The 26,768-nt window shown below is 43.9% G+C and overlaps 1 protein-coding gene across 1 annotated transcript in view; it reads right to left on the bottom strand.

The window, feature by feature from the left end:
• NHSL2 (NHS like 2) overlaps positions 1-16,703 on the bottom strand; it is a gene marked incomplete at its 5' end in the record, with an annotated part of 402,898 nt that extends 386,195 nt beyond the window's left edge. The window contains one exon of the mRNA XM_080653228.1: positions 16,424-16,703. Coding sequence (XP_080509354.1) covers positions 16,424-16,703 — 280 coding nt within the window. The remainder of the gene's footprint in view (positions 1-16,423) is intronic.
• Positions 16,704-26,768: the final 10,065 nt, after the last annotated feature.

Here is a 26,768-nt window from a genome sequence, read left to right as displayed (position 1 = left end):
CTGTTTCTTCCTCTCCGCATTTTGGCTGCTTCCCTGAGTTGATAGAGTGGCTTTGTGTGGTAGGTGTCCTCTAGGGCACAGTGGCTCAGCCTCTGTCAGTTACCTGAGGTGGACATTCTTGGTGCACCCTTTTGTGGGCTGTGTGCACAGTCTTGTTGTAGTTAAACCTTGGTTGTTGTTAGGCCAATTGGCTGTGTGGATCAGCTGTGTCTACGCTGGGAGAACTTCTGTACTGGAGGCACCCTTATGAGACAAGACTTGCAAAAGCCTCTGTGCTCAGCTTGGATGGCGCTGAGTCTCAGGGCGGAGCAGACAGCAATGGCTTCCCATCAGCCCTGCCCTAATAGACCCCTGTGTCTCAGTGTCCCGTGGTAATCGCTGCAAGCACCTCTGAGAGAAAGCCGCCCTCAAATTCCGCCCGCTGCCAGACAGTCCACTTTCTCCCTGAATGAGTCTGGGTCCCCAGAGTCTCACCCGGACCTGGAGTTCAGTGCCGTCGGAACATTTTGTTTCCCTCCCGCTTGAGAAAGCCAGCCGCGCACTCAGTTGCCAGTCCTCTCTGTGTGCACATCTCAGTACCTCTGCCTCCTGCAGCTCCTCTGAGTCTCAGTGTGCTTTTCTCTTTCCTTCTAGTTGTAGAATTTCCACTCAGTCAGCCTTCCTGTGATTCTGGATGATGTCCGTTTTGTCTTTTAGTTGTAGTTTGGAAATTGTTGTGTGAGGTAGCAATTTAGGTGTTTACCTATGCCGCCTTCTTGGTTTTTCCACTTCAGTTTCTCATTTATTTTTAATGCTTTAAAAATACTATTTTATTTAAACTCATGTATTTAAAAATGGCTATATTATCATGTTTACACACATACCAATATTGGAAACAAAGTTCAATAATGAATCACATCTAAATTTTATAAAGAACACACAAACATTAAAATACTGATTGGTTGTAGAAATCATAGTGGAGGGAAAACCATTAACTATCATTTTCATTTTTACTCAAGAGCATACCCTAGTCGGTATGGCTGTTTGTTGGGCATCGTCCCATGCACCAAAAGGTCACCAGTTCGATTCCTCATCAGGGCAAATGCCCAGGTTGTGGTGTGGTTGCGGGCTCAATCCTTGGTTGGGAACATGATGTATCTCTCTCTCTCTCTCTTTCTCTCCCTCCCTCCCTCCCTCCATCCATCCATCCCTTCCTCTATCTCTCTAAAAAAATCAATAAAAAAACAGCACCATCTGAGAAGCATGAAATCAATTAGTAATATTCATCTATACTGCAAAATAATAGACACAAGAAAGTTAGTGATTGTACTGATTTTATTACTTTTACTAAGCTGTTTTATCTTACCCACACTCAATGCAAAAATAATAAGACAATCAGTCCTCATTATTATCCTATATAATAAAACTCTAATATGCAAATTGACTGAATGGCAGAATGACTGGCGGAACGACTGGTCGCTATGATGTGCACTGACCACCAGGGGGCAGACGCTCAACGCAGGAGCTGCCCCCTGGTGGTCAGTGCACTCTCACAGGGTGAATGCCACTCAGCCAGAAGCCAGGCTCACAGCTGGTGAGCACAGTGGTGGTGGCAGGAGCCTCTCCCGCCTCCGCTGAGGCAGGTGGTAAGGAGCGAGGGGTCCAGAACTGTGAGAGCCCCGGACTGCAAGAGGGATGTCTGACTGCCAGCAGGCGGACAACCACCAAGGGGTCCCGGGCTGCAAGAGGGCACAGGCCAGGCTGAGGGACATCCCCTCCCCAGTGCACGAATTTCATATACCAGGCTTCTAGGTCATAATAAAAACAGTCTGCCCTGTCTGGTGTAGCTCAGTGGTTACAGCATCGGCCTGTGCACTGAAGGGTCTCGGGTTCAATTCCCAATCAAGGGAACATGCCTGGGTTGCAGGTTGGAACCCCAGCCCTAGTTGAGGCACAAGCAGGGGGGCAACCAATCTATGTGTCTCTTCATATCCATGTTTCTCTCTCTCTCTCTCTCTCTCCCCCTTCCCACTCCCTCCCTTCCAGTCTCTTTGAAACAATCATTGGAAAGAATATCCTGGGGTGAAGAATAACAAAACAAAGGGTCTGCTTCACCCAGCCTTCTGGCCACCATCACACTGTTGACTTTGTCTGTGGGTTGTGCATATATGGCTAATATCTTCACCTTCTTTCATCCAGTACCACCCCCACCTCCCCAGTTATAGCTGTTAGTCTGTTTCATGTATCCATCATTCTATTTCTATTTTGTTCATTAGTTTATTGTGTTCATTAGATTCCACATATAACTGAGATCATATGGTATTTGTCTTTCTCTGACTGGCTTATTTCACTTAGCATAATAATCTCTAGGTCCATCCATGCTGTCAAAAGGGTAAAACATCCTTCTTTTTTATGGCCACACATACTATTCCATTGTGTAAATGTATTACAGCTTTTTTATCCACTCATCTACTGATGGGCACTTGGGCTGTTTCCAGATCTTAACTATTGTAAATAATGCGGCTATGAACATAGATGTGCATATATTCTTTCTGATTAGTGTTTCGGGATTCTTAGGATATATACCCAGAAGTGGGATTGCTGGGTCAAACGGCAGTTCCATTTTTAATTTTTTGAGAAAATTCCATACTGTTGTCCACAGTTGCTGAACCAATCTGCATTACCACCAACAGTGCACTAGGGCTCCCTTTTCTCCACATCCTCACCAGCATTTGTTGTTTGTTGATTTATTGATGATAGCAATTCTGAAAGGCATGAGGTGATATCTCATTGCAGTTTTAATTTGTATCTCTCTCAGGGTTAATGATGCTGACCATCTTTTCATATGTCTATTGGCCATGTATAAGTCCTCTTTGGAGAAGTGTCTATTCAGATCCTCTGCCCATTTTTTAATTGGATTGTTTGTCTTCCTGGTGTTGAATTGTATAAGTTCTTTATACTTTTTGAAAGTTCAAGTTTGTTTGCTTCCTCAGCCTGTTGCAAGGGCAAAAATAGATAAGAAACCAGGTCTCAAAGCATGCCCTGGAGCATTATCATTGGCCACTTTAATAACAGGCACTCCATCTCAATCTGACACAACAATAGCATGGAGTTCTTCAACACTTGGTAATTTTTTTTCTTTTTTACTTGATAATTTTTTATACAAGAATCGCTTTTAGGTCATCCACTATGATGAACCTCTTTCTCCCACATGTCCAGCTTTCTGGGCTGCCTGGTTCTCTGGACAGCAGGGTTCGGGGCCTGATGAGACTTCAGGGACAGCTTCAAAGACAGGTTCCCCTAAAAACTGCCATCACATGATTTATGACTTCCTCTCTGTTCCAAGAAGCACTTCCTATGCCTTGGATGCCTGGTAACATGGTTCTTGTCACTTAGTATTTTAATCTAAGCCTGCATTATAATTCATGCTCATTATCCACAAATACATTATAAATTTTCAAGGATTATGTGGTCAAGTAAATTTGGAAAACTCTGGACTGCTCTCTACCAGCTTTAACCCTCTACCAGGGGTCCTCAAACTTTTTAAACAGGGGGCCAGTTCACTGTCCCTCAGACCATTGGAGGGCCGGACTATAGTTAAAAAAAAAAAAAAAAAAAACATGAACAAATCCCTATGCGCACTGTGGGCCCTGGACGAGTCGGCTGCTAAGCAGGACAGGCAGGGGCACCCGGCGGGCTGGATAAATGTCCTCGTTGGGCCGCATGTGGCCCGCGGCCCGTAGTTTGAGGATGCCTGCAGTGTTTCTCAACCTTGGCTGCACATTAGAATCACCTGGGAATCTTTTTAAAATCCTGATTTCTGGGCTTCATCCCCCAGAAATTCTGTTTCATTGTTATGAGGTGGGGCCACAACATTAGTAATTTAAAAAAATTTTTAATCCTCACCCAGGGATATGTTTATTGATGAGAGAGAGAGGGAGAGAGAGAGAGAGAGAGAGAGAGAGAGAGAGAGAGAGAGAGAGAGAGAGAGAGACATTAATGTAAGAGAGAATCATTGATCGCTTGGTTGCACGGGGCGACACACTCCAAGCAACAGAACCAGGAAACATTAGTAATTTTTTTAAAGCTCTGTGGGTAGTTGAGATTTGCAGCCAGGATCTATACTTTTGGCTGTAATTAAAAGATGAAAAATGTGCCCTGGCTGGGTGGCTCAGTTGATTGGAGCATTGTCCCATACACCAAAAGGTTGTGGGGTCAATTTGTTGTCAGGGCACATACCTAGATTTCTGGTTTGATCCCCAATCCCTGGTCAGGGCACATACAGGAGGCAACTGATCGATGTTGCTCACATCAGTGTTTCTCCCTCTCTCCCTTCCTCTCTCTCTAACATCAATAAAAAAAACATATCCTCGGGTGAAGATTTAAAAAACTTATTTTTTAATGTAATCAGATAAGCAGTGTAAAGGATTCTACCCTGGGAGATGACTGAATTGCTTGGTGGTTTGGGCACGTTTTAGATATTACGAAGATGTTCCCATGATCTTAAGGATCCTGGTAGTGAGATCAGGGCTTACTCCATATTCCTGCTGGTGAGGGTTAGGCCAATTGGACCCTCAGACAAACTGCTAAAAGTGTCACTGAAACAACATTAGTCTCCATAAGTTTCGCCTGATGAGGTCTTTCGTCACCCAAAAACCTAGCTGGTTCTATAAAACTGGTGAGCCATGCCAGGATCCATGGAGACAACCTGAGGGAAGAGAGCCAGCAGGATACTTGGACAAAAGCTCTTGCCCAAAGGCAGGGAGGCTGCCTAGCTGTGAGGCCTGCATCCAACTCATGCTGCTTCATTAGTCCCTCTTTGGCATCCCAGCCTGGCTGGTGCTGTGGTCATCCAGCACCACATATTCCCTGTGACAATAAACATCTCATAGCTTCCAGGACTCTCAGTGGTGCCTCGGCTTCAGTTCCAAAGAATGTTTTCCCCCTTGGTTGGTGGGGCAGTGAACAGATGTCAGTGGGGGAGAATGAAGGGAAGAGTCAAAGGGTTGGGAAAGATGAGCTGACAGCCTCAAAAGCTAGATGCTGCCTGCTCCTCCATGGGCTCACAGGCATTCTTTACCAAAAGGGAAGAGTGGCTGCAACTCAGAGATGTCTAGGAATCACTCTTATTATAACTTCACCTTGACAATACTCCCATTTAGAGATTTCAAAAGGCTTCATGGAATTCCATCTTCTTACTATTTAGTGATCGTGTGTGTGAGATCATGGCATATGCACCAGGCATTTTACATACATTATTTTGGATCCTCACAACAACCCTCTGTACCATTAACCTAATCCCCTTATACAGATATAGGACTGCGGCTCAGAGACACGAGGCAGCTAGTAAGCATTGGGCAAGTAAGACTTCAACATAGCTGCTGCTTCTAACTCCCAAGATCTTCTTCCTTAACATATCATTCACTGGTTTTTCTATTTATTAAAAGCAATACATGTTCATTTAGGAAATTTTGAAAAATACAAAAAGGTGTAAGAAAAAAAACCCACTCCCATAATCTCATAAAGATGTCCTAGTTATCATTGTAATCAATTGTTATCACCTTGAGAGAACCACTGTGAACATTTTGGTATATACTCCTCCAGTTTCTTTTTTATATGTGTGTGCTTTATTTTGGATAATATTTTATTACATGCAATTTTATACCCTGGTTTTTCACTTAACATTATTTTGTGCATTTCCACATATCCTTATATATTTGTTTTGAGCATGAATTTTCTTAACTGTATAGTATTCTATCACATAGACCTGTCAAAATTTATATAACCACCCCCTGCTTTTCAGTGTTTAACTTATTTTCATTCTTTTTATTAATATAAATAACCAGCCTGGCCAGCGTGGCTCAGTGGATGAGCGTCAATCTATGAACCAGGAGGTCTCCCCAGTGGGGGGCGTGCAGGAGGCAGCTGATCAATGATTCTCTCCCATCATTGATATTTCTATCTCTCCCTTCCTCTCTGAAATCAATAAAAATTGTATATATCTCAAAAAACGCAGTGAGCATCCTCAAACATTTCCCCACAGTATCTAATTATTTCTTTAGCATAAGGTCCTGAAAGTGGAATTACTGAGTCAAGGGGGACAATAGTATATAACAACACCACTGGAGTTGCTGACAACTGTGACACACAGCCTTATGCAAGAGCAGAGAGCGCTGAGACCTCACTCCCTTCAGAGCTTGATAGCTGGGAAGGATAATATGAGTTTGACAATTTTGCAGATCCTGAGAATCAGACTATAAGTTGCCAGGAAGATAATTACACTGTTTTCAGAGGTAAGTAATTTCAGTTAAAATTAAAAAAGCTAAATCACTTTTTAATGTCATCTCTTCTTTGAGTCCATTTTCTGAAGAAAAAAATAGTTTTCTGATTTTACCCTAGATGAATTACAGAACATTTTTAAGAATCTATGCAATATAGAAAGAAAAAATAAAATGACAATCAAATGTCCCTACTCACAAAAAAAAGCAGGGGCATGAATAATATATTTAGCTTTGGAGTACAACTGGATAAACACAGCCAGGGACATACAGGCAGGTAGATCTTGCTTTCTTTTTCCTTCTTTCTCACTATGGTTTGGAGCCCTTCCTGGCCCGGACTTCTTGACGGGGGTTGGGGGGACGGGGGTGGTGAGGACCTGGCTCTGCAAAGCAAGGAGGCCAAGGTCACCCAGGTTTCATCTGACCAAGGTTAATGAAAACTTGAATGTACTAGTAGATCAAGAAAATCTGCAATTACTATTATGACTTCATTTTAACCTCCCCAAGACTCTCCAGCAGGGGTTCTCAAACTTTTTTTTTTTTCCCCTCAAACTTTTTAAACAGGGAGCCAGTTCACTGTCCTTCAGACCGTTGGAGGGCCGGACTATAGTTTTAAAAAAAAAACTATGAACAAATTCCTATGCGCACTGCGAGCCCGGGACGAGTCGGCTGCTAAGCAGGACAGGCAGGGGCACCCGGCGGGACGGATAAATGTCCTCGGCGGGCCGCATGTGGCCCGTGGGCCGCAGTTTGAGGACACCTGCTCTCCAGTATCCACCTCCTTAGCCAGCAAATAGGATATAAAGGCCTCCCCACCCCACATCCACCCTGAGGGCTCATTCTGAGTCAGGAGGCACCTTGTACCCTCTCCTCCTGAATCACTTGTTAGATCCCTCCCCACACTAGCCAGGCTTTGGGCAGGTTACTTCCTGAGTCAGGAATTCCCTCCCTCTCCTTCTTCAACTGTCTGACTCCAGATCATCCTTCAGAATTCAGACATCACATCCTCCTGGAAGCTTTTCCAAGCCTCTGGGCTGAGTCAAGTGCACCTCCTCTGCCTTCCCTTGACCCCCAGGCTTGTCTCCACATCAGTACGATGATTCGATGCTTTCCCCACTGGACTGTGGGGCTGCATTCTAGTTTGGCTCTATATCCCCAGAAACCAGGACAGGGCCAGGCCAGAGTCAAGTGGTAAATAAATGTGTGATGGCTATAAAAAAGGGAGGAGTTGAACTTAAGTATTTACTAAGTGCCTGCTAGGAGCCTAGTACCATTTTAGGATCTGGAAATACAGCAGTAAAAACAGATAATGATCTCTTCCCTCAAAAAGCTTACATTCCATTGAAGAACTTACAAAAAGAGGGAGGAAGGAAAGAAGGGGAGGAGGAAAGGATCGAATGCTGTCAAATGGCTCAAACCTCCCAAGGTAAAAGACTGACACTTAAGTGGTATTGCAAACAATCATACCCACTGCTGCACACACAAAAAAACCTTGCTGCAAGCCTGCTCATGCACTTAATCAATACACCTCCTGTTTGTGACATTATTAACATAGTCTTGTCCATTAAGATATTGCCATCCAGTGCACTCTAACTTGAAAACTTCAGTGACGCCTTATCTAAGTGAAATCATGGAATTCTGCCAAGCAGGAAAGAGATGATAGCTCAAAACAGGAAAGTTAGGCCAGTGGTTCCCAACAGAAAGTAAAAGACTCCAGAGGGCCATGGAGTTAGCACACTAAGTCCATGAGTCTGCAGATCTACCAAGCACTGTCCATATACTGAGTAAGCACTACCCTCCCTATATGTGAAGAGAAGTTAATCAATTTCAAATCTATGAATTCATGTAATTGCATCGCTGAATTCACAGTAGGATTCTGTCATTGTTTTTATTTTTGTTTTTATCATAGGGGATTCTAAAAGTCCAAATCCCATCCTCGGATCCAAACCAGACTGATTGGAAAATCCTCTGGGGTGTGGACTGGGGTCTGGTTCTGGTTGTCAGCTGTTCCCCACCCCTGCAGACTAGGAAAGACTGGATCTGATTAACCTCTGGTCTCTAGCACCCAACACAAGGGTGAGAGGGTGGGAGACAGGGTCCAGACAAAGTTTTACCCTCTCTTCAAGGCTAGAAAGTAATTATCTGAGGACAAGGTGATTTGAGGCCCTCAGAAAGGGTATATCAAGCAACAAAGCTTATAAGCCTATTAAGCTACTTAAGCTTTGAAAAAAATAATAAATCCATACTTTAAAATGTATATGCTAAATACATTTTTGCTAATAATTTTACTTTCTCATTCTCTTTGGTTTTTATTAAAAGTGCATTTGGAAATGCCAACCCAGACTCTGCTATAATAACAGAAAACATTCAGGATATGGTTGTGTGACAAGGAGTGTCCACAATTGAATTAAAAGCTATGAAGGAGACAAGCAGATATAAAGATGACAAAAGGATTATAAGTAACCTTCAGAGAACAGTATCAGGGTCACTGATCCAGCCACCCATTCCCACCTGAAGATTGTTTTTCCAAAACTATTTCCCACTTAAAGGAGACTGTGTTTTGTTTTAAGAAGGGAGCCTGTTACCTCACATCTATTCTCTACATGATACAAGGTTGGCCTTCCTCCTCTCCACCTCCAGCTCACTCCCCAAGTCCCAACACCAGAAATCATAGGGGCTCTGTACTTTAGAGCATCCCATAGTTCCCAAAAGTAAGGAGTCGTTTCTCATCCTGGATAAGTTCCAGCTAGAAAAAAAAAATGTCAGGGCAGTGATTCTCAATGAATGACTGACTTTGAACTTAGCATCACTGCAGAGGGCAGAGCACCACTGTGTATGTCAGAAGGCCTGGTTTCTAGATCAAAGCCTTCCACTGACCTGCTATGTGACCTAGCCAGTGCCACATTCCCCTATAGACATTAAGACACACCTAGGCCAATTCACTATAGTCTTTTTAGGCCTTAGGGCTACTAAAGAACTTGATCCAGCTGTTTCCTTTGGACAAGTCCCTCCTCTTTTCTGGGACTCAGTATTCAAGTGTTTTCGGTACCATGTAGTATAAACCGACTCCACCCAAGCCAAAGAAGTAGAGGGACAAATGATCTAAATTCATTACTCTCCTCCTGACACCTAATCAACTTCATAAAGGTCAAAGTTGAGCCAAAGAGCCATAACTTGTATCTTCTCCTATTTCTCTACTATTCTGTCATCCTGACACTTTTATCGCTTTAGCTGTTCATGTGTCTAAAATAGGAGAAGATTAAATTTCTTGTTTCTAAAGTGGAGGTTATTCTAGTGGGCATTTTGGTGTCCACATTTCCCAGAAATATGTTTTCAACACATAGAAATACCATGAAGCAGACCAGAAATTTCATGGTATTTAAAAGAAGACGGGACTGCCCGCCTCACTCTGTCAAACCACTGTCCCAAGTCCCCAAAATCTCCCCCTCTCTATCTGACTCAAGAAGGCCATGCTCCTCCTCAGGAGCAATGACGGTCAGATTTAGGGTCTGCAACGCCTCATTTAAAATAGTCTAGAGGTGCAGCTTTCAGTGTTTCATCTCCATATAGATTTACAATGGTTTCCCCTCTCACTGGAATTATGATTTAAACATAAATAAACCATCTGTCCTTTATGATTTGGAGCCAGAGTTGCCACAAAGTTGGAAAATCAAGAGACAGGAATTTGACATAAAGATGAAGAGGGAGTTTCCACCATCAATCCAACTGGCAGTATTCAAGCCAAAATAATTGCAAGAGGAATAGAACAACCTTCCCACAGCAAGTTCATGGGCTAGTGTAGCATGATAGCTCCCCAGTGTTATTATAAACATACCTAGAGTTGATTAGTGACTTCAGTGACTTCCTTGCTCACACAGGAGATATTATACCCCTGGGCCAATAGTCTGATTGCTTTTGTAATTATCATCCAAGCACCTACAAACATTAAATACATCTCCAAGGGAGGAATTGGAGAGCTTGGATTGATTCAGCATATGGCAGCAGGCAGGGAGCTATTTCCCACTGGTTTTGACCATACCATTCTTGAGATGAAGAGTGCAGAGTACAGGACAAGAATGCAATAAAACAGGTCACATGCAAAGCCAGATATAAGGAAACACTCAACTTGTAAGAAGGGCTATTTTGAGGATTTGGCAGCAGCCACAGACTAACTAGAGGAGCCCAGTACAGTCCTGTAGCACTCCTTCTCCTCTCACCCCATGCCAGTTATAAGAGCTTCTAGGGCAGTTTCAAAGGGGTTCAAGTTACCGAAAAACAGCTTTCAGTGAGGACAAGGTGTTGCTAGGCAACCAGCCCAGCCCAAGTCCTACCCCTGTAACCTTGAAGATGATGAAGGCATGACCCCTGATGACGTAGAGGAGCACTTTGGACTCCTTTAGCATCAACTTTCTATTCTTCTGTCTCTTTCCTTCTCCTCTCACTATCCTCCCCTCTGCCTTTTGGGCCCCAAACCAGCCTGTGGTCTGGTTGCCAAAAGCTTGAAGGCTATGGGCCAGCCTGAAGGCTATGGGCCAGCCTGACTTGCCTTTACTCAGTCTGTAGTAGCAACCAAGCTGTCCCTGCAGAGAGGCTACAAGCTGCTATCCTGTTAGGTGTCATTCACCACGGCCATGTTGCTGCCAAACTTTCTTCTCTCCTTCCCACATCCTTCCTGCCTCCTTGGTGAAGAATTAGGTAGAGAAAGAATTTGGGGGGAACCTAGCCAGATAAAGGATATAGGGTAAAATGCTGACTGGGAGTGCTGACCACCAGCAAAATAGTTATTAAAGGAGTAAAAGTGCTAGGAGGAAAGATACAGAGAAAAAAAAAGGGCTAGACCTGCCAATGGCTTAAAAAAAAAAAAGGATATTTATTTGGGGTCAAATATAATATAAAGCCGGCTGAACACCTTTTTTTAAAAATAATTTTTTATTGATTTCAGATAGAAAGGGAAATGGAGGGAGAGATAGAAATACCAGCAATGAGAGAGAATAATTTATCGGCTGCCTCCTGCATGCCCCACCCTGGGGATCGAGCCCACAATCCAGGCATGCACCCTGACCGGGAATCAAACCATGACCTCCTGGTTCATAGGTTGATGTTCAACCACTGAGCAACACCAGCTGAGCTGAACACCTTTTTGAAGCTTATGTCAGATCGACAAAGAGGCAGCCAGATGGTACACTGATTATGCTCCCCAATTCTCTTTGCATTTGGCATTTATGCTTAGATCATGCTGAGAAGGCCTAATTTAAGTACTACACACTCAAAGCTCCTGAAGGAAAAAGTGTGCAGGGGAAACCTCAAGGGGAGTCTAAGGTAGGGCATTAGACCAGAAAATGGAAAACCAGACCTTCTTGCCAAATTAAGGTAGCTGTGGTCTATTTATGCAGCAGACTGCTCAGTGCCTCTGAGCCCAGAGACAAGTACATTATCAAAGCCAAGTGCCTATACAAAAGATGAGAGATGGCTACTTTCTCAGCTCTTGAAAACTCCAAAGAAACCAAACCAATGCAATTTATCCTAAAAATTCCTCCCTCGACCTTTGGGTCAAGATGGTGGCATAGGCAAACATGGTACTCGCCACCTCCCACAACCACATCAAAACTTACAACTAAAATACAGAACAACCATCATCCAGGACCACCTGAAATCTAGTGGAACATAATTCCTAAAACAACTAGGAAATTAAAAAAGAAACACATCGAGACTAGTAGGAGAGGAGGACATGCAGGGTGGAATTGTGGAACCTGGTCCCACATCCACCTGTGGCGGTTTAAAATCGGGAGGGATATCTTGGCTATGGAGGTTTTCCTGCAAAACAAGGGGTCCCTGTCCCACACTAGGACCCTAGCACAGGGTTCCAGTGCCTGGAAGAAAAGTCCCCACAACTTCTGGCTGTAAAAACCAGCAGGAAGTGTGGCTGTGTGAGACAGAGGCTGTTGGAGTCCCAGGCAGTTCCTCTTAAAGGGCCCCCACATGGACTTACTTGGATTCACTCCCTCTGAGCTCCAGCACTGGGGAAGCAGCTTGAAAGGATCCAGGGACATAAGTGGAGGAACTAAATTGTCTGGCATGAGGGCAAGAACTGAGGGGCAGCTTTCTCCTGGACAAAAGTGCTGGCAGAAGCCAAGGTTCCTTTGCTGAGCCCTTCCTGCCACAGAGCTGACAGGCTGCTGAATCTCCATCAACCTGGCTCACACTTTTTGCCCCACCCTGGTGATTCCCTGAGATCCTGTACCTCCCTACTTACAGGCTCATCCAAGTGATTTCCAGTGCCTTTTCCATACAACTGGCTTCTCCTGTCTCATGCTTTGGACTTTCCTAAAATCTCTCAAACAAGCAGCAGCTGGCATCAGCATGCCCCATACATCTCAATAAATGGCCCCAGCACTAGTGGCAGCCCACCCTGGTTCACAGCTTGGCCTCTCCTGGGCACTTCCAAGCTCAACACAAGTAACAGCCATCTGAAGATTGTTTTGTAACTCATGATGAGGCAGGGTACAGGCAGAGGCTGACTTTGCACCTCTTGGGAGGCCCCAGAGACAGTGCACCAAGTTGGTCAACTTCAACCACACCAGGTTACAACCCTACTACTTCTGTGAGTGACACACTCCAAGTGCAACTCAGTGAGCACCAAAACCCCATTGAAGCAAGTCCACCTCCATAGGGGTGGCTCCTGCACAGCAGCTCTTCAGCTGTAGTCTCAGCTGATCCACGCAACTGATTGTCCTGGGGGTCAATACCTCCCAGTGACACCAACATAAATCATGGTTCAACTACTATATGACAGTGCACACAGCTCACACAGGGGTGCACCTGGAGTGCCCAGCTCAGGTGACCAGAGAGGCTGGGCTCCTGGATCCTACAGGACACCTATTACACAAGGCAACTCTACCAAGTCTGAGAGACATAGACACATAGCAGATCTACCTAATACATAGAAACAAACACAGGGAAGCAACCAAAATGTGGAGACAAACATGTCACAAATGAAAGAACTTACGAAATCTCCAGAAAAAAGAACTAAATGAAATGGAAGCAAGAAAATTACCAGATACAGAGTTCAAAATAATGGTTATACGGATGCTCAAGAAATTCAATGAGCACTTCAGGGAATTTAGTGAGAATGTTAAGGAACTTAGAACATCAACAACAACAAAAAAGGATCAGTCAGAAATGAAGCATACACTAACTGAAATAATGAATAATTTACAAGGGATCAACAGTCAAGTAGAGGATGCCAAAAATCAAATCAAGAATTTGGAATATAAGAAAGCAAAAAAACACCCAACAAGAAGAGCAAAAAGAAAAAAGAATACAAAAATATGAAGATAATGTAAGGAGTCTCTGGGACAACTTCAAGCATACCAACATTTGCCTCATGGGGGTACCGGAAGGAGAAGAGAGGGAGCAATAAATGGAAAACCTATTTGAAAAAATAATGACACAAAACTTCCCTTACCTGATAAAAGAAATAGACATATAAGCCCAGGAAGCACAGAGAGTCCCAAACAAGGTGAACCCAAAGAGGCCCACACCAGGACTCATCATAATTAAAATGCCAAAGGTTGAAGACAAAAAGAGAATCTTAAAAGCAGCAAGAGAAAAGCAGTTAGTTACCTACAAGGTAGTGCCCATATGATTGTCAGCTGGTTTCTCAACAGAAACTTTGCAGGCCAGAAGGGAGTGGCAAGAAATATTCAAAGTAATGAATAGTAAGTACCTACAACCAAGATTACTCTACCCAGCAAAGCTATCATTTAGAATTAAGGTCAGATAAAGAGCTTCCCAGACAAGGAAAAGCTAAAGGAGTTCATCACCACAAACCATTATTACATGAAATGTTAAAGGGTCTTCTTTAAGAAGAAGAAATAAAAGATCTTTATGAACAATAAAATGGCAATAAATGCATATTTATCAATTGAATTTAAAAATCAAAATAAATGAACAAGTAATCTAATGAACAAAATAAACTGATGAATAAAATAGAACCAGAGGCATGGAAACATGGAACAGACTGATGAATCTCAGAGAGAAGGGGGAGGGGGACCGAAAAGAGATTAACCAAAGAATTTATATGCATGTATGCATTACCTATGGACACAGACAATAGGGTGGTGAAGGCCTGGGGTGGGGTGGGAACTGGGTGGAGGGGGCAATGGGGGGAAAATGGGGGACATCTATAATACCCTCAACAATAAAGGTTTTTTAAAAAAGCAAATGTGATAAGATGTTAAAAAAATGATGAATCTGGGTAAATGGAAAAGAAATTTTTGTAAAAATATAAAATATATCTACGTCGTCCTGGGCACCAAAAGGTAAGGGGTTCGATTTGATCCCCCGAGGGGCACTTGCAGTAGGTAACTGATGGATGTTTCTCTCTCACATAAATGTCTCTCTCTCCCCCACCCCTTCCTCTCTCTCTAAAAAATCAATAAAAACACATCATTGGGTGAGAATTAAAAAATAATAATAAAAAGATATCCACTGCATAAAACTATCTCTTTCTAACCTAGCAGGTCACTGGAAAGGGTTAGGTCCCAAGGCGACTTGGTGAAGCTAGGCCTTCCCTCATATGGAAAGGGCTCTCCAATTAACAGGCAGAAAGATACAAGTTGGAAGCACACAGCCTCTTCCCTGTCCTTAACTTAACCTGCTAAACTCTGTAGGTGGCTCTCTGTGAGCTGTGTGGATTTTAAAAACTAGTCCCCAAGCAGACTTATCAGATTTCTCCTAGGCTAACCTGGTAGTCAGTGGGACCTCAGCAAAAAAAAAAAAAAAAAAATTAACAATGATATTCTTACCTTCTTTGTTAACTGAGAACTAACCAGACTTAGGTCCCCAGCTTTCCTGGTCCCCTGCCATGCAGAGGTTTTTGGTCCCATGTCTACATTCCATCTGGCAGTCATCTGTATCTTCCACCTTCCTTTTCCCACAAGATCTGGTTCATTTTTCTCCACCAGTGCCCTTCACCATCTACCTTAAAGGTCAAATACCTTTTTGAAGAAGAGTGCCAGGGCTGCTGACTCCTGTCCTATTGGAAGGGGCAGGGGCAAGGTGAAGTCTGCAATGGGCAGAGGTTGACCCAGGCAATTCTTTCCCAAGACAGCTGGAGACTTGCACTAAAAAGTCAGCCAGTAGCCATATTCTGCCCCCATTTGAAACTTTCTGACCACACTGCTTTCCCCTAACTTTCTGATGGTGCCAATTGGCCCTGGTACTTGACATGTCCAGCTGTGGTCAGCATTTCCAGCATATTCAGCCCCCTTTCTCTCAGCAAAAGGCATTTCCATGGAGAGAGGATTCCCCATGCAAAGTGTTAGGGTCCAAAGTAATAAAGGACAAGGGTTCGAATTGCCCTCCTACCCTCTCATGGGTTCTGCATACTCAACGGGGACACCACCTGGTTTCTCAGGAATGGCTGATTCCTAAAACAATCACGAAACCGATGAAGGTTGCTTTAAATGGTTCTCTCAAGCAAATCTGTGAACGGGGGTAGGGGATCAGAGAAGCAGGAGCCAGTCTCTTTTTCCCTCCCACCCTTCTCTGTCCACTCCTGGCGCAGCAGCTTAAACTCGGGATTTGGGGGGGGGGGGAGGGGGGAGGGTGAAGAAGCCGGCGGGTGGGCGCTCAAGACACACCTCTGAGTGCGAGCCGTGATCACACTCAAGCACGAAGTTGCAGAGGTTTAAAGCCGGTAGGCACCGCCACTAAGCTCCTGCGGTCACGGCTAGGGAGCGCTTTCCGAAGTGGTCGGGCTCCAGGACTGGAGCAAAGACTCCACCAGCGCGGCCATTTGGTTCCCGAAGCCTCGAAGATGAGGACGACTCCGGCCTGGGGGCGTCGCTGAAGCTGTCCCCCCCCCCGCCCCGCCTTCCTCCCTCACTTCCCCTAGAGGTGGCCGCCAACCCTTGGGTCAGGGGCCCCGATGGCACAGGTCCACTCAGGACCGCTCAGCCGGGTCCACGAGCAGGAAGTTACGGCGGGAGAGCGGTGGGTGGGGAGTCAGAGAAAAGGAATCCCCTTACTCCCTGAGGGGAAGAGACAAAAGGGAAGGGGAGGAGCGGGGGCGGGGAGGGTGGGCCCTGAGCGGAGGGGCTCGCTCATTGGCGCCCCTAGAGGCGGGGTAATCGCGGGGCGGCTAGCCTCCGGAGCGCTATTACCTAGCTCATCCTGGTCATCCTCCGGGCCAAGCAGGCGGCAGGGAAGGCGGCGGCGAAGGCGCACGATGCGCCGGGCCAGGCTGTCTGTGCGGCGCCCCAGGACCAGCAGGTGCCCCTCGAGGTCCTCGAGCAAAGCCAGCGAGTGGCCACAGAGGTCAGCGAGCTGCCGGAGCAGGCTGAGCGTGGCCAGATGACTCACGTCGCGGAGCTCCGTCAGCGGCTGCGGCGGGTTGCGCGGGCACAGGCGCTGGGGCACCACCGTGCGCCTGTAGAACGGCATCCCGAGCGCGGGGAACTAGCCTGGCGGCGCGTCGGGCTCACCACAAGCGGCGCCCTTGGCCCTGGCGCCCCAGAGCGGCGGCCCCAGCTCAGGGTGTAGCAGACCCGGGGACCCCGGCCGGCGAGCGGGCTGGCTCGGGAGACTCCAGGAGGGAGGTGGGGGGGGGGGCGCGGTATTGGCAGACGGGTTCCCAGCCTGGAGCGCCGGCTCTCCCCAGGGCTGCACACTCGCCGGAGTCCCCAGTCCCTCTGACTCGGGTTCGCTGGGCTCCTCCTCCTCCTCCCCGCCTTTCTCCACCTCCTCCTCCCTTTGCTACTTCAGGATCCCCCCCACCCACTTTTTTTTTCCGGTCAGAGATTCGCAGATCAACGCTTGTCAGGGAAAGAAGTAGGAGTAAAAAGAGTGAGCTGGAGCGCTTAAAGAAGGAATGCCCTCGTGAGTGTGTGTATGTGTGTGTGTGTGTGTGTGTGTGTGTGTGTGTGTGTGTGTGTGTGTATGACGTTCGGTGCAATATGTGTGCCCACGCCCTCCTGGGACTGATAAAGTTGTTTTCTGCTTTTTTTTCTCGTTTTGTTGTTGTGGTGAGTTTGTTTTTTGTTCTTGTTTTTTTTTTTACTTAAACCTTTTATTCGTAAATAATAAAAATTCAAGCGCACTGGGCGCCCACACCTGCGAGAAACCAGTGGAGGCTGGCTGAACAGTCGCCCTTCATTCATCTAGCTTTCCTTCCCCAAACGTGTATTCATTGTCACACACAGGCTTAGACTAAGCTGAGGGGAGCTTGGAAATGAGGGGGAAAGAACAAAGTATCTTACTTCACTACTCTACTCAGGAGGGTAGTGTCTCTAGGGAGTCCCAAAATGCCTGGACTGCTGTAAAGGCTCTGGAATGAATGAATGAAAACAAACCCGTTCTCAGGAATAGCACACTCACTTCGGATGGAGAGACATCACCCCACCTTTTAGGCAAAAGAGAGCCCAGAGCCTGGTGGCACTGGGCTCCTGGGATGCTTGCTGTGGAAGCGGTACAAGAGCCAGGATGTGTTTTCAGTGCTGGAAATCCTGTGGTCGCATCCTGATTTCTTTCCATTGTAGGTGAGGAGAGGGGGACACTAGTGTCCTCAGAAAGCCAGAGTACCTGGTTATATGTCCCTGTGCACTTGGGGAGTTTCCACTCAGCACAATTATTTTCAACACACCGAGCTCCCATCTGATTCTTCTCTGGTTCCATTTCTTCTTTCTAGTAATTCTCTCATCTTTTCTCCTAAAAATGGTCCAATCCTTGTAATCCCTTATAATCTATTAGTATAATACCTTGAACAGGATATGTGTGTTTGCACTAATAAGCCTGAGTGTGGCCTGATTTCATTCGTTCTTTTAGAGAATTGTCCCTTAAACAGCTCAAGAAGTCTCTACAACTAGTTAAGAGTAATCTGATTACCCTTCACAGTAAATATGTGTTCCTTGTTCAGTAAATTGGAATGTGGATACTAGGAAAGTTGGGTTCTAACTAAAATAAGAATAAGTAAATGAGCAAAATGAACTATAAAGTTCAGTTGCAGAGTGAGGACCCGAAATTCTCTGTTTGGTGAACTCAAACCTGAGCCAAGAGAGTAACTGGCAGGAAGTAGGGATTTAGCTGGACTCTCCAGGGATACTTTTCCTTGACCTATGGGCTGTTTAGACTGATCTCCGTTCTGGAAAAAAAGAAATGAGGTATGAGCAGATTGAAGGAGACTGTATGTGCAGAGCTTCCCTGCTGAAGGTCAGGCCTGGCAGCTGAGCTGCCCTCACTAATTCCTGAAGCTGATGAATCTTTCAGGGCTCTATAATAACAAGCTCAACTCAAAGTAAATCAACCTTGGCCTCACGCCCTTCCCCCCAGCCGAGTCTGCTCACTCCAGCCTCCTCAATGCCCTGGCCCTGGCTTTCATCACGGAAATATCAAGGACTTGCAATGGGGCCATCTCAGAACAGAGCCCCTCCTCCCTTTCCAGCATTAGGTCAGGACTGCATGTGCCGTGGTAGAAGTCAAGGGAATATATAAGTTTTTGCCTTCCTATCTGCAGTGTCTTCCCAGTAAGAAAGGTAGGACCTCGAGTGAAAGGCAAGCCTGGATGTAGAGAGCCTCTGGGAGTAGAGCACAGCAGCCTGGTTCTGGTCTGTGGCAGGAGAGTTGGGGTTGTAGAAGTGCCACACTCCAGGCAAGCTTTCCGGGACAGGCAAGCAACCAAGGTAAAGGGTCCTGTCCTGTGCTCCCACATCACCCTCCAGCACAACCTCCACACAATTATCTTCATTTTTAATAATAATTTTTTGTTTATAGTAATAGTCTCTCCCACTACACTGTTAGCTCCATGGGGTTAGGAACCATGCTTGTCTTGCTCACTTCTGTATGCCCCAGGCCAAGTCCAGCAACTGGCACACAGTAGATACTCAGAAAAATGTAGATGAATGACTAAAAGAAGATGGCTTATAGGCAGAGACTGATATGAAGAAACTTACTAAAGGATTTAACTTGGCCTAAGGGGGAATAGAAAGTCACTGGATTCTGGAGCAGAACACTGCCTGAGGCAGGGGGGAGCCCTTGTCCTTTCCTACTTTTCATGTAGAGGCAGTGGGAGGAGACAAATGTGGAAGGCAAGGCTGCTATGCGCCCACATCCCCAGTGCCTAGTAGCTAGAAAGGGCTCTGTACGTTAAACATTGCTTTGATTTGCCTATAAACCTTGACACTTACACATTCAGAATTAGAAAGAGGGAAGGTGCAAAGGAGGTGGGAGGAGAAAAATCCCTAACAACCAAGGCAGACCTGAAAATATTGGGTGCTTCCTACCCACCCACCAACTCCCAGACTCCAAGCCTGTAGCAGTTCATCTGTCACTGTGCTAGGGGTTGTGATCTGAGCCTAAGCTGGGGCCACTTATGGAATGGGATATGAGTCTAGCCTAGAATCAAAGACTAAGAGGGTGGCCAAAGAAGTAGGAGGAAAATGAGAGAGTTGACCACTCATGACCAACAAGGCCCCTGTTTTCCTTCCTACCTCTAGTCCTGCCTATCTAGCTGCTTCTAAGAACCAAGAATTTCGATGAAAACTGAATTTGAAAGAATAAATAAGTAAGCAACATAGGATATGCCATTTCTCTTCCTCCAAGCTGGCAGTCTCCATAGCTGCAAAATGAAAATTGATGAGCAAACCTCATGCAACCTACCCAGCTTCCTAGTACAGCCCGCAGACTTATTTTAAAAAGTTGCCCCCGTGGAAGCAGACACCTCCACCCCTCCCATCCCACCTTGTCATGGCCCTTTCTGCCCCTTCCCCATCCAGGGCTGTATATTATTGTGAGTGAATAAATAGATGCTAACAAAACAAAACAAACAAATAAAACCAGCTACCCCCATGTTGCTACCTCTCAAATATACTCAAATATAAAAATCTTGGCAGTTAAGCAGTGTTGCCAATTTTCTCCTTGACATGGCTCTATAATCCATCAACTGTTTTATCTACTTTGTAAGAATATACATTCCATTCCATACCCTCTTGCCATGAGACTCAATAAAGATGCTTTCCTTATAAATGAAAAAAGTATGTACAGCCAGTAGAGGGGATAAAAAGGCTGCTCCTCAGTCTCCACTCTAACATTCTGTTGTTCCCTGGTTCTAAGTGTCTGTACCAAGAGAAATGAACAAGAATTAGCAAATACTAGATTGAGTCTTTTTTTTTTATGTCATTTGCCCTTTTTGGCATTAAGGCTTGGCTCTGCAGTTAAGAACACTAGTAAACTCTCTCTTCTCAGGCAGGCCCAAAGAAAGCAAACCAGTCGGAAAAGAGCCAGTCTCAACAATGGAGACAGCCCTAACTGGTTTGGCTCAGTGGCTAGAGTATGGGCCTGCAGACTGAAGGGTCCAGGGTTCCATTCCATCCCAGTCAAGGGCATGTACCTTGGTTGCAGGCTCAATCCCCAGGAGGGGGCATGCAGGAGGCAGCTGATTGATGTTTCTAACTCTCTATCCCTCTCCCTTCCTCTCTGTAAAAATCAATAAAAATATATTTTAGAAAAACAATGGAGACAAAACCCAATGACAACTAATCAATGACTACTCTGAAAAGAGTGGGAGTGGGGAGTGGAGCAGTGCTACAAGATTTAAGAAGAGAAAGCACATTTCTGCCATTGAGGCAACTGAGACTTCCAGCAAGGGGGGCGGAGGGGGTTTGCACCCCAGAGCTGGGCCTCCAGGGCTGGATTGGAAACTTACACAGCCATCAATCACACCCTAAGGCAATAGGTGTGTGAGTCCAAGTCCACTTAAGGTCCTAAAATAAATTCTCTTCAGCTCAGATTCAGTGCTTCACACATGAAACAAGGTAAATCCTTCAAGAATTCCATGAGGAAATAAACTTTTATTCCAAAAATAATCTTTGTTGTTATTTGAACTTTGGCCCTAACTCTGAGCCCAAGCTGAAACTGCAAGTAAAGACTTGTAGTATTTTGAAAAAAACTATAGGAGATTTCAGCAGAATGTGACCACATTCTTTTTCAGTCCCTCATCCTTATGTTGTATGTGGATCTCCCCTCACCACTGCTCCTCCACCGCCCATCTCACCCTCATGTTTTTTGTCCCTACCTTGTTAGGATGAGATTATAATTAGGAACATTCAAATGTTGCTGAATTCAATGGGTAATTTTATTTTAACATGTGTGCTTTACTCAGGAGAAATCACATTAGGCTATCCTACTCTTGACCTAACAACCACCACCCCTGCAAACTCCTATCTCCCCCCAAAATCCTAAAACAGTAAGTAAAAGTCTTAAATCTCCCAGAATAGGCTATGCCCACCACATGGTGACATGTATTCTATGTGTTTGATATTAATGCTGGATTTATTTAATAACCATGTCCATCTCTACAACATTAAAGTGTGTGTGGGGGGATGATATATAGGTCAGGGTTTTTGATTAATTAGGAAAAATACTGAATTTCAATAACTAATATTCCAGCTTTATTAAGCATCCAAATATAGGTATACATGTGGTCAGCCTTCCCTCTGTAGTAGAAAGTAATGCAGCATAGCCAAACGCAGGCTTTGGAGATCCACTGATCTGAGTTCAAGTCCCCAGCTCCTTTGCTGGCTGTATGTCTTGAGCAGGTTACTTAAACTCTCTGTGCTTTGATTCTCTCACCCATAAAAAGGACAAGGCCAATATTCAATTGACATGCATGAGCATGGCTATACTGATTGTCTACAGGTGTCCATTCTGATTGCTCAGGGTCTATGCCATACTGGTGGTTAAATATTTTGAATGCCACACCTAAAAATGGGGATAATATTGGTATTTACCCTGTAGGATTGTTCTGAAGATCACATGAGATCATGTAAATTGCCAAGCCCTGTACTTAGTACATAGAAAACACTGAAGAAATGTTATTAGTAGTATAGACAATAGTTTCCTGATTATAAAAAGGAAGGGACAACCTAAAAATGCAGTGTCATACAGGGTGGTTTTTTTCTGCCAAAGATGCCCTTAAGTTCTAAGTTAATTCAATTTCCAATCACAGTTCCAAGATACAAAAATATGAAATTTCAACCCAAATATAACATGGAAAAGCCACGAGTCAGTCAGACATTTCTCTGGTTTACTATGGAGTTTATGGGATGATCACTTGTTTCACAGACTTACCTCTGTTCACCTATGATATTACCTTATGTGCCTGAGCTCAGCCACAACCCAATGGAAGCAGTATTATGCTTGTAGTTCTGTGATTTGTTTCTCTCGGACACATTTTTACAAGATTTTAAAGTCCCCCATGATTTAAAAATCCTCCATTGGTCCGACCTTACCTTCTAAATATGTCTCCTCAATTGAGATCAATAATTCATTAACCATGGACTCTCCAGATGCTTTAAATTTAGACAATGTGTTATCATATTTTTAAAAAAGGAAGGAACATAGCTTCTAGTCCTTGCTTCAAAGTTTCTGTTGTTACAAAGAATATTATAATCAGGAATAGTCTAAATGTTGTATCTTACCAAATTACCTTTTGATTTATCAAAGGCTTCCCAATATTTAGGTGTCTCAACTTCTTTATCAAGCCTTTTCTCGGCCAATAAAGGAGTAAGGTATTTAGTGGATTAAATTGGGTTCCAAACTTGTGGCAATAACCAGTGCCAACCCTCACCTGCTTTTTTTCTTTTCTTTTCTTTTCTTTTCTTTTCTTTTCTTTTCTTTTCTTTTCTTATTTTCTTTTTTTTTTTCTTTTTTACAGAGAGGAAGGGAGAGGGAGAGAGTCAGAAACATCTATAAGAGAGAAACATCAATCAGCTGCCTCCTGCACACCCCCTACTGGGGATGTGCCCGCAACCAAGGTACATGCCCTTGACCGGAATCGAACCTGGGACCCTTGAGTGTACAGGCCGATGCTTTATCCACTGAGCCAAACCGGTCAGGGTCTCACCTGCTTTTTTATGTATGGGTTGCTCCACTTCCCAATCATCTCAGCTGTGTCTTAAATAAGTAGGCATCTACTATTGCAACTCTCTAGCCCAGAATTATCCCCTTGAGCAATCAAAATGGACTTTTGCTCAACTTCTTAGTAAGCCCAGTTCCTGTACTTACCTTGGAGAAGAGTCTTCAAACATCCCAGAGGAGTTTTCATATTTACATTACAAATGGCTATCTCATCACTATGTACAATTGCAAGATCATTCATTTCAGACAACAAAGTATTGTCCACCATTAAAATAGAGCTAAAGAATTTCTTATTCCAAAGGGAAACAAATTCCACTTTTAGTCACTATCAAAGCACATCAACTGAATATTAGTCTTGTCCATTTCATGGATAAGGAAACTGATGCACAGAAAGCTTAAGTAACATGCCCAAGAAACACTAGCAAAGTTGGTCTTGGCCTTGTGTATCCTAGGTTATATTGGCTGCAAGCAATAAAAGACCTAACTGAAAATCACTTAAAACAGTAAGGACATTTATTATCTTAAAATTTCAGGTAAAGGGCAGGCATCAAGTTTTTGGTTAATTCAGATGCTTGATGACATCATCCAAGAGTCAGATTTTCTCTATGCCTCTGCCATCCTTAGAATGTTGGTTTTATCCCCAGGCTAGCGCTCCAATTGTGGAATTTTATTTCCTTCATTTTCATTGGACAGCTACGCATTCCCAAATCATTATCTGTCACTAGGGGAATGCACAAATCAACATATTCTAATTGGCACACACCTGGAGATGGATACCTGTATGAAAGTGTGATTATGTTAGAATGGAGGAGGGGCTAATGACAGTGTAGCAAGGATACTAAGGCAGGTGAGTTCCTGGGAGACATGGAACTCTTGTGATGGTCAACTTTGGTTTGAGGATTCCCCAACAGCTTGAGAATTCCTGAGAATTGACCTAAGTCACAGATTAATGGCCCTCTCAGCTGCCTCCAGTTCCCTCCAGATTTTCTGTCACAAGCATTTTCCCTAATAAATTTCTCACGCATGTAATCCTGTCTCCGTATCTGATTCTCGGCAGACTCAGGTTTAAACAGCCATAAATCAATTCAATAACCTGTTCTCCATTTTTATCAAACTCTACACTCAGTAGCATTTGACATTCCTTTTTTTACTTTTTATTAAATTAATTGAAGTGAGATTTGTTAATAGGATCATATCGGTTTCAAATGTACATTTACTCTAATACATGATCTGTATATTGCATTGTATAACCATACTCAAAGTCAAATAATCTTTCATTGCCATATATATATGGCCCTCTACCACTCCTCTTCCCTCTGATAACCTCTATACTGTTGTCTGTGTCTCTGAGTTTTAGTTTTATATCCCACATATGGGTGAAATCATATGGTTCTTAGCTTTTTCTGACTGACTTATTTTGCTTGACATAATATTCTCAAGGTCCATCCATGTTGTCGTAAATGGCAGTATTTCTTCATTTCTTATGGCTGAGTGGTATTCCATAGTATATATGTAGCACATTTTCTTTATTCAATCATCTATCCAAGGACACTTTGGTTGTTTCCATGTCTTGGCCATCATGGATAATGTTGTAATGAACATAGGAGGGCATATATCTTTGTGAATACATGTATTCAAGTTTTTCGGGTATATAGCCAGTAGTGGGATTGCTGGGTCACATGGTATCTCTATTCTTAATTTTTTGAGGAATTGTCAGACTGTTTTCCATAGTGGCTGTACCAGTCTAAATTCCCACCAGCAGTGAATGAGGGTTTCCTTTCCTCCACAACCTCTCCAACACTTGTTATTACTTGTCTTGTTGAAAATAGCCAGTCTAACAGGTGGAGGTGGTATCTCATTGTAGTTTTGACTTGCCCTTCCTTAATTGCTAGTGAGATTGAACATCTTTTAATATATCCGTTAGCCATTTGTATATCTTCTTGGGAGAGGTGTCTGTTCAGGTACTCTGCCCATTTTTTAATTGGATTGTTTGATTGGTTGTTTTATAAATTCTTTATATATTTTGGATAGTAAACCTTTGTCGGAGCTATTGTTTGCAAATACCATCTCCCATTCAGTTGGTTGCCTCTTTGTTTTGTTGTCAGTTTCTTTTGCTGTGCAGAAGCTTTTTAGATTGATCTAGTCCCATTAATTTATTTTTGCCTTTACTTTCCTTGCCATAAAATAATTTTATGGTTGGGGATCACCACAACATGAGGAACTGTATTAAAGGGTCGCGGCATTAGAAAGGTTGAGAACCACTGCTTTAGGGTCAAGTTAATAAAATGTTCTCTACGACCAAGGTCCATAAGTTTAGTTTTCATCTATGTAATTTATTGATTTCATCTATGATATGTTTTCATCTATGTAATTTATTGTTTCAGATCGTACATTTAGGTATTTGATCCATTTTGAAATAATTTTTATAGATAGGAACAAACTGTAATCTAGTTTCATTCTTTTTTATGTGGCTTTTCCATTTTCCCAGCACCATTTATTGAAGAGGCTTTCTTTTCTTCATTGTGTGTTTCTGGCTCCTTTGTCAAAAATTATCTGTCCATATACATGTGGATTGCATTAAATCTGTATACTGCTTTGGGTAATATGATCATTTTAACTATGTTGATTATTCCAATCCATGAACATGGGATATTTTTCCATTTTGTTGTACTTTTTCAATGTCTTTTAAGTATATAGGTCTTTCACATCCTTTGTTAAGTTTATTCCTGGGTATTTTATTCTTTTGTTGCAATTGCAAAAGGAATTGTTTTTTCTCACTTTTTTTCTAAAGTTTCATTGTTAGCAGGAAACCAGTGGATTTTTGTACATTTTTAAAAATATTTTTTATTGACTTCAGAAAGGAAGGGAGAGAGAAAGATAGAAACATCAATGGTGAGAGAGAATCATTGATCAGCTGCTTCCTACATGCACGCTACTAAGAATTGAGCCTGCAACCCAGGTATGTGCCCTGATGGGGAATCAAATCTTGACCTTCTGGTTCATAGGTCAACACTCAACCACTGAGCCACACCGGCTGGGCAGATTTTTGTACATTGATTTTGTATCCTGCAACTTTACTGCTCTTGTTTATTGTATTAGGTAGATCTGCTACAACTCCAAATCTCTAGTGCAGGACAATGTCCAATGCTATTTATGACTGGCCCTGAGTACTCTGTTTAGAGCTAACAGCAATCCACAGTTTGTGGCTCCCTCTGCTGGGGCTGGGTGTCTTTGGAAAGGACCAAGATGTGCACCAGTGTCTGCTTTTACTAGCCCTGGGCCAAGAAGGAGATCAGACAAACTCTCAAAGCCTCCAGAGACCCACCTCTGCCTGCAGTCTGATTGTATTCAGACTTGATTAGCCTCAGGCTATTGACCACAGAGTTGGACAAGAGGTCTTCCAATAGGTGGGGCAACTGCCTTCCCCCCAGAAAAAAACCACCTGGACAGCAAAGGTTCACTGGAGAAAGGTGTACTCTGCAGCATGAGAGTATGATTCAGCACAGGAAAGCAGGATGGATGTCACCAGAGACCCCCAACTCTGGACACTCCTCACACAGCTCCAGCCCACTCTGCCCTTCCTCTGCCAGAGCCCAA

This window comes from Plecotus auritus, assembly GCF_963455305.1.
Source record: "Plecotus auritus genome assembly, chromosome: X".
NCBI classification, from domain to species: Eukaryota; Metazoa; Chordata; class Mammalia; order Chiroptera; family Vespertilionidae; genus Plecotus; species Plecotus auritus.
The sequence above is the reverse complement of the archived record's forward strand: the minus strand, read 5'-3'. Positions and strand labels throughout refer to the sequence as shown.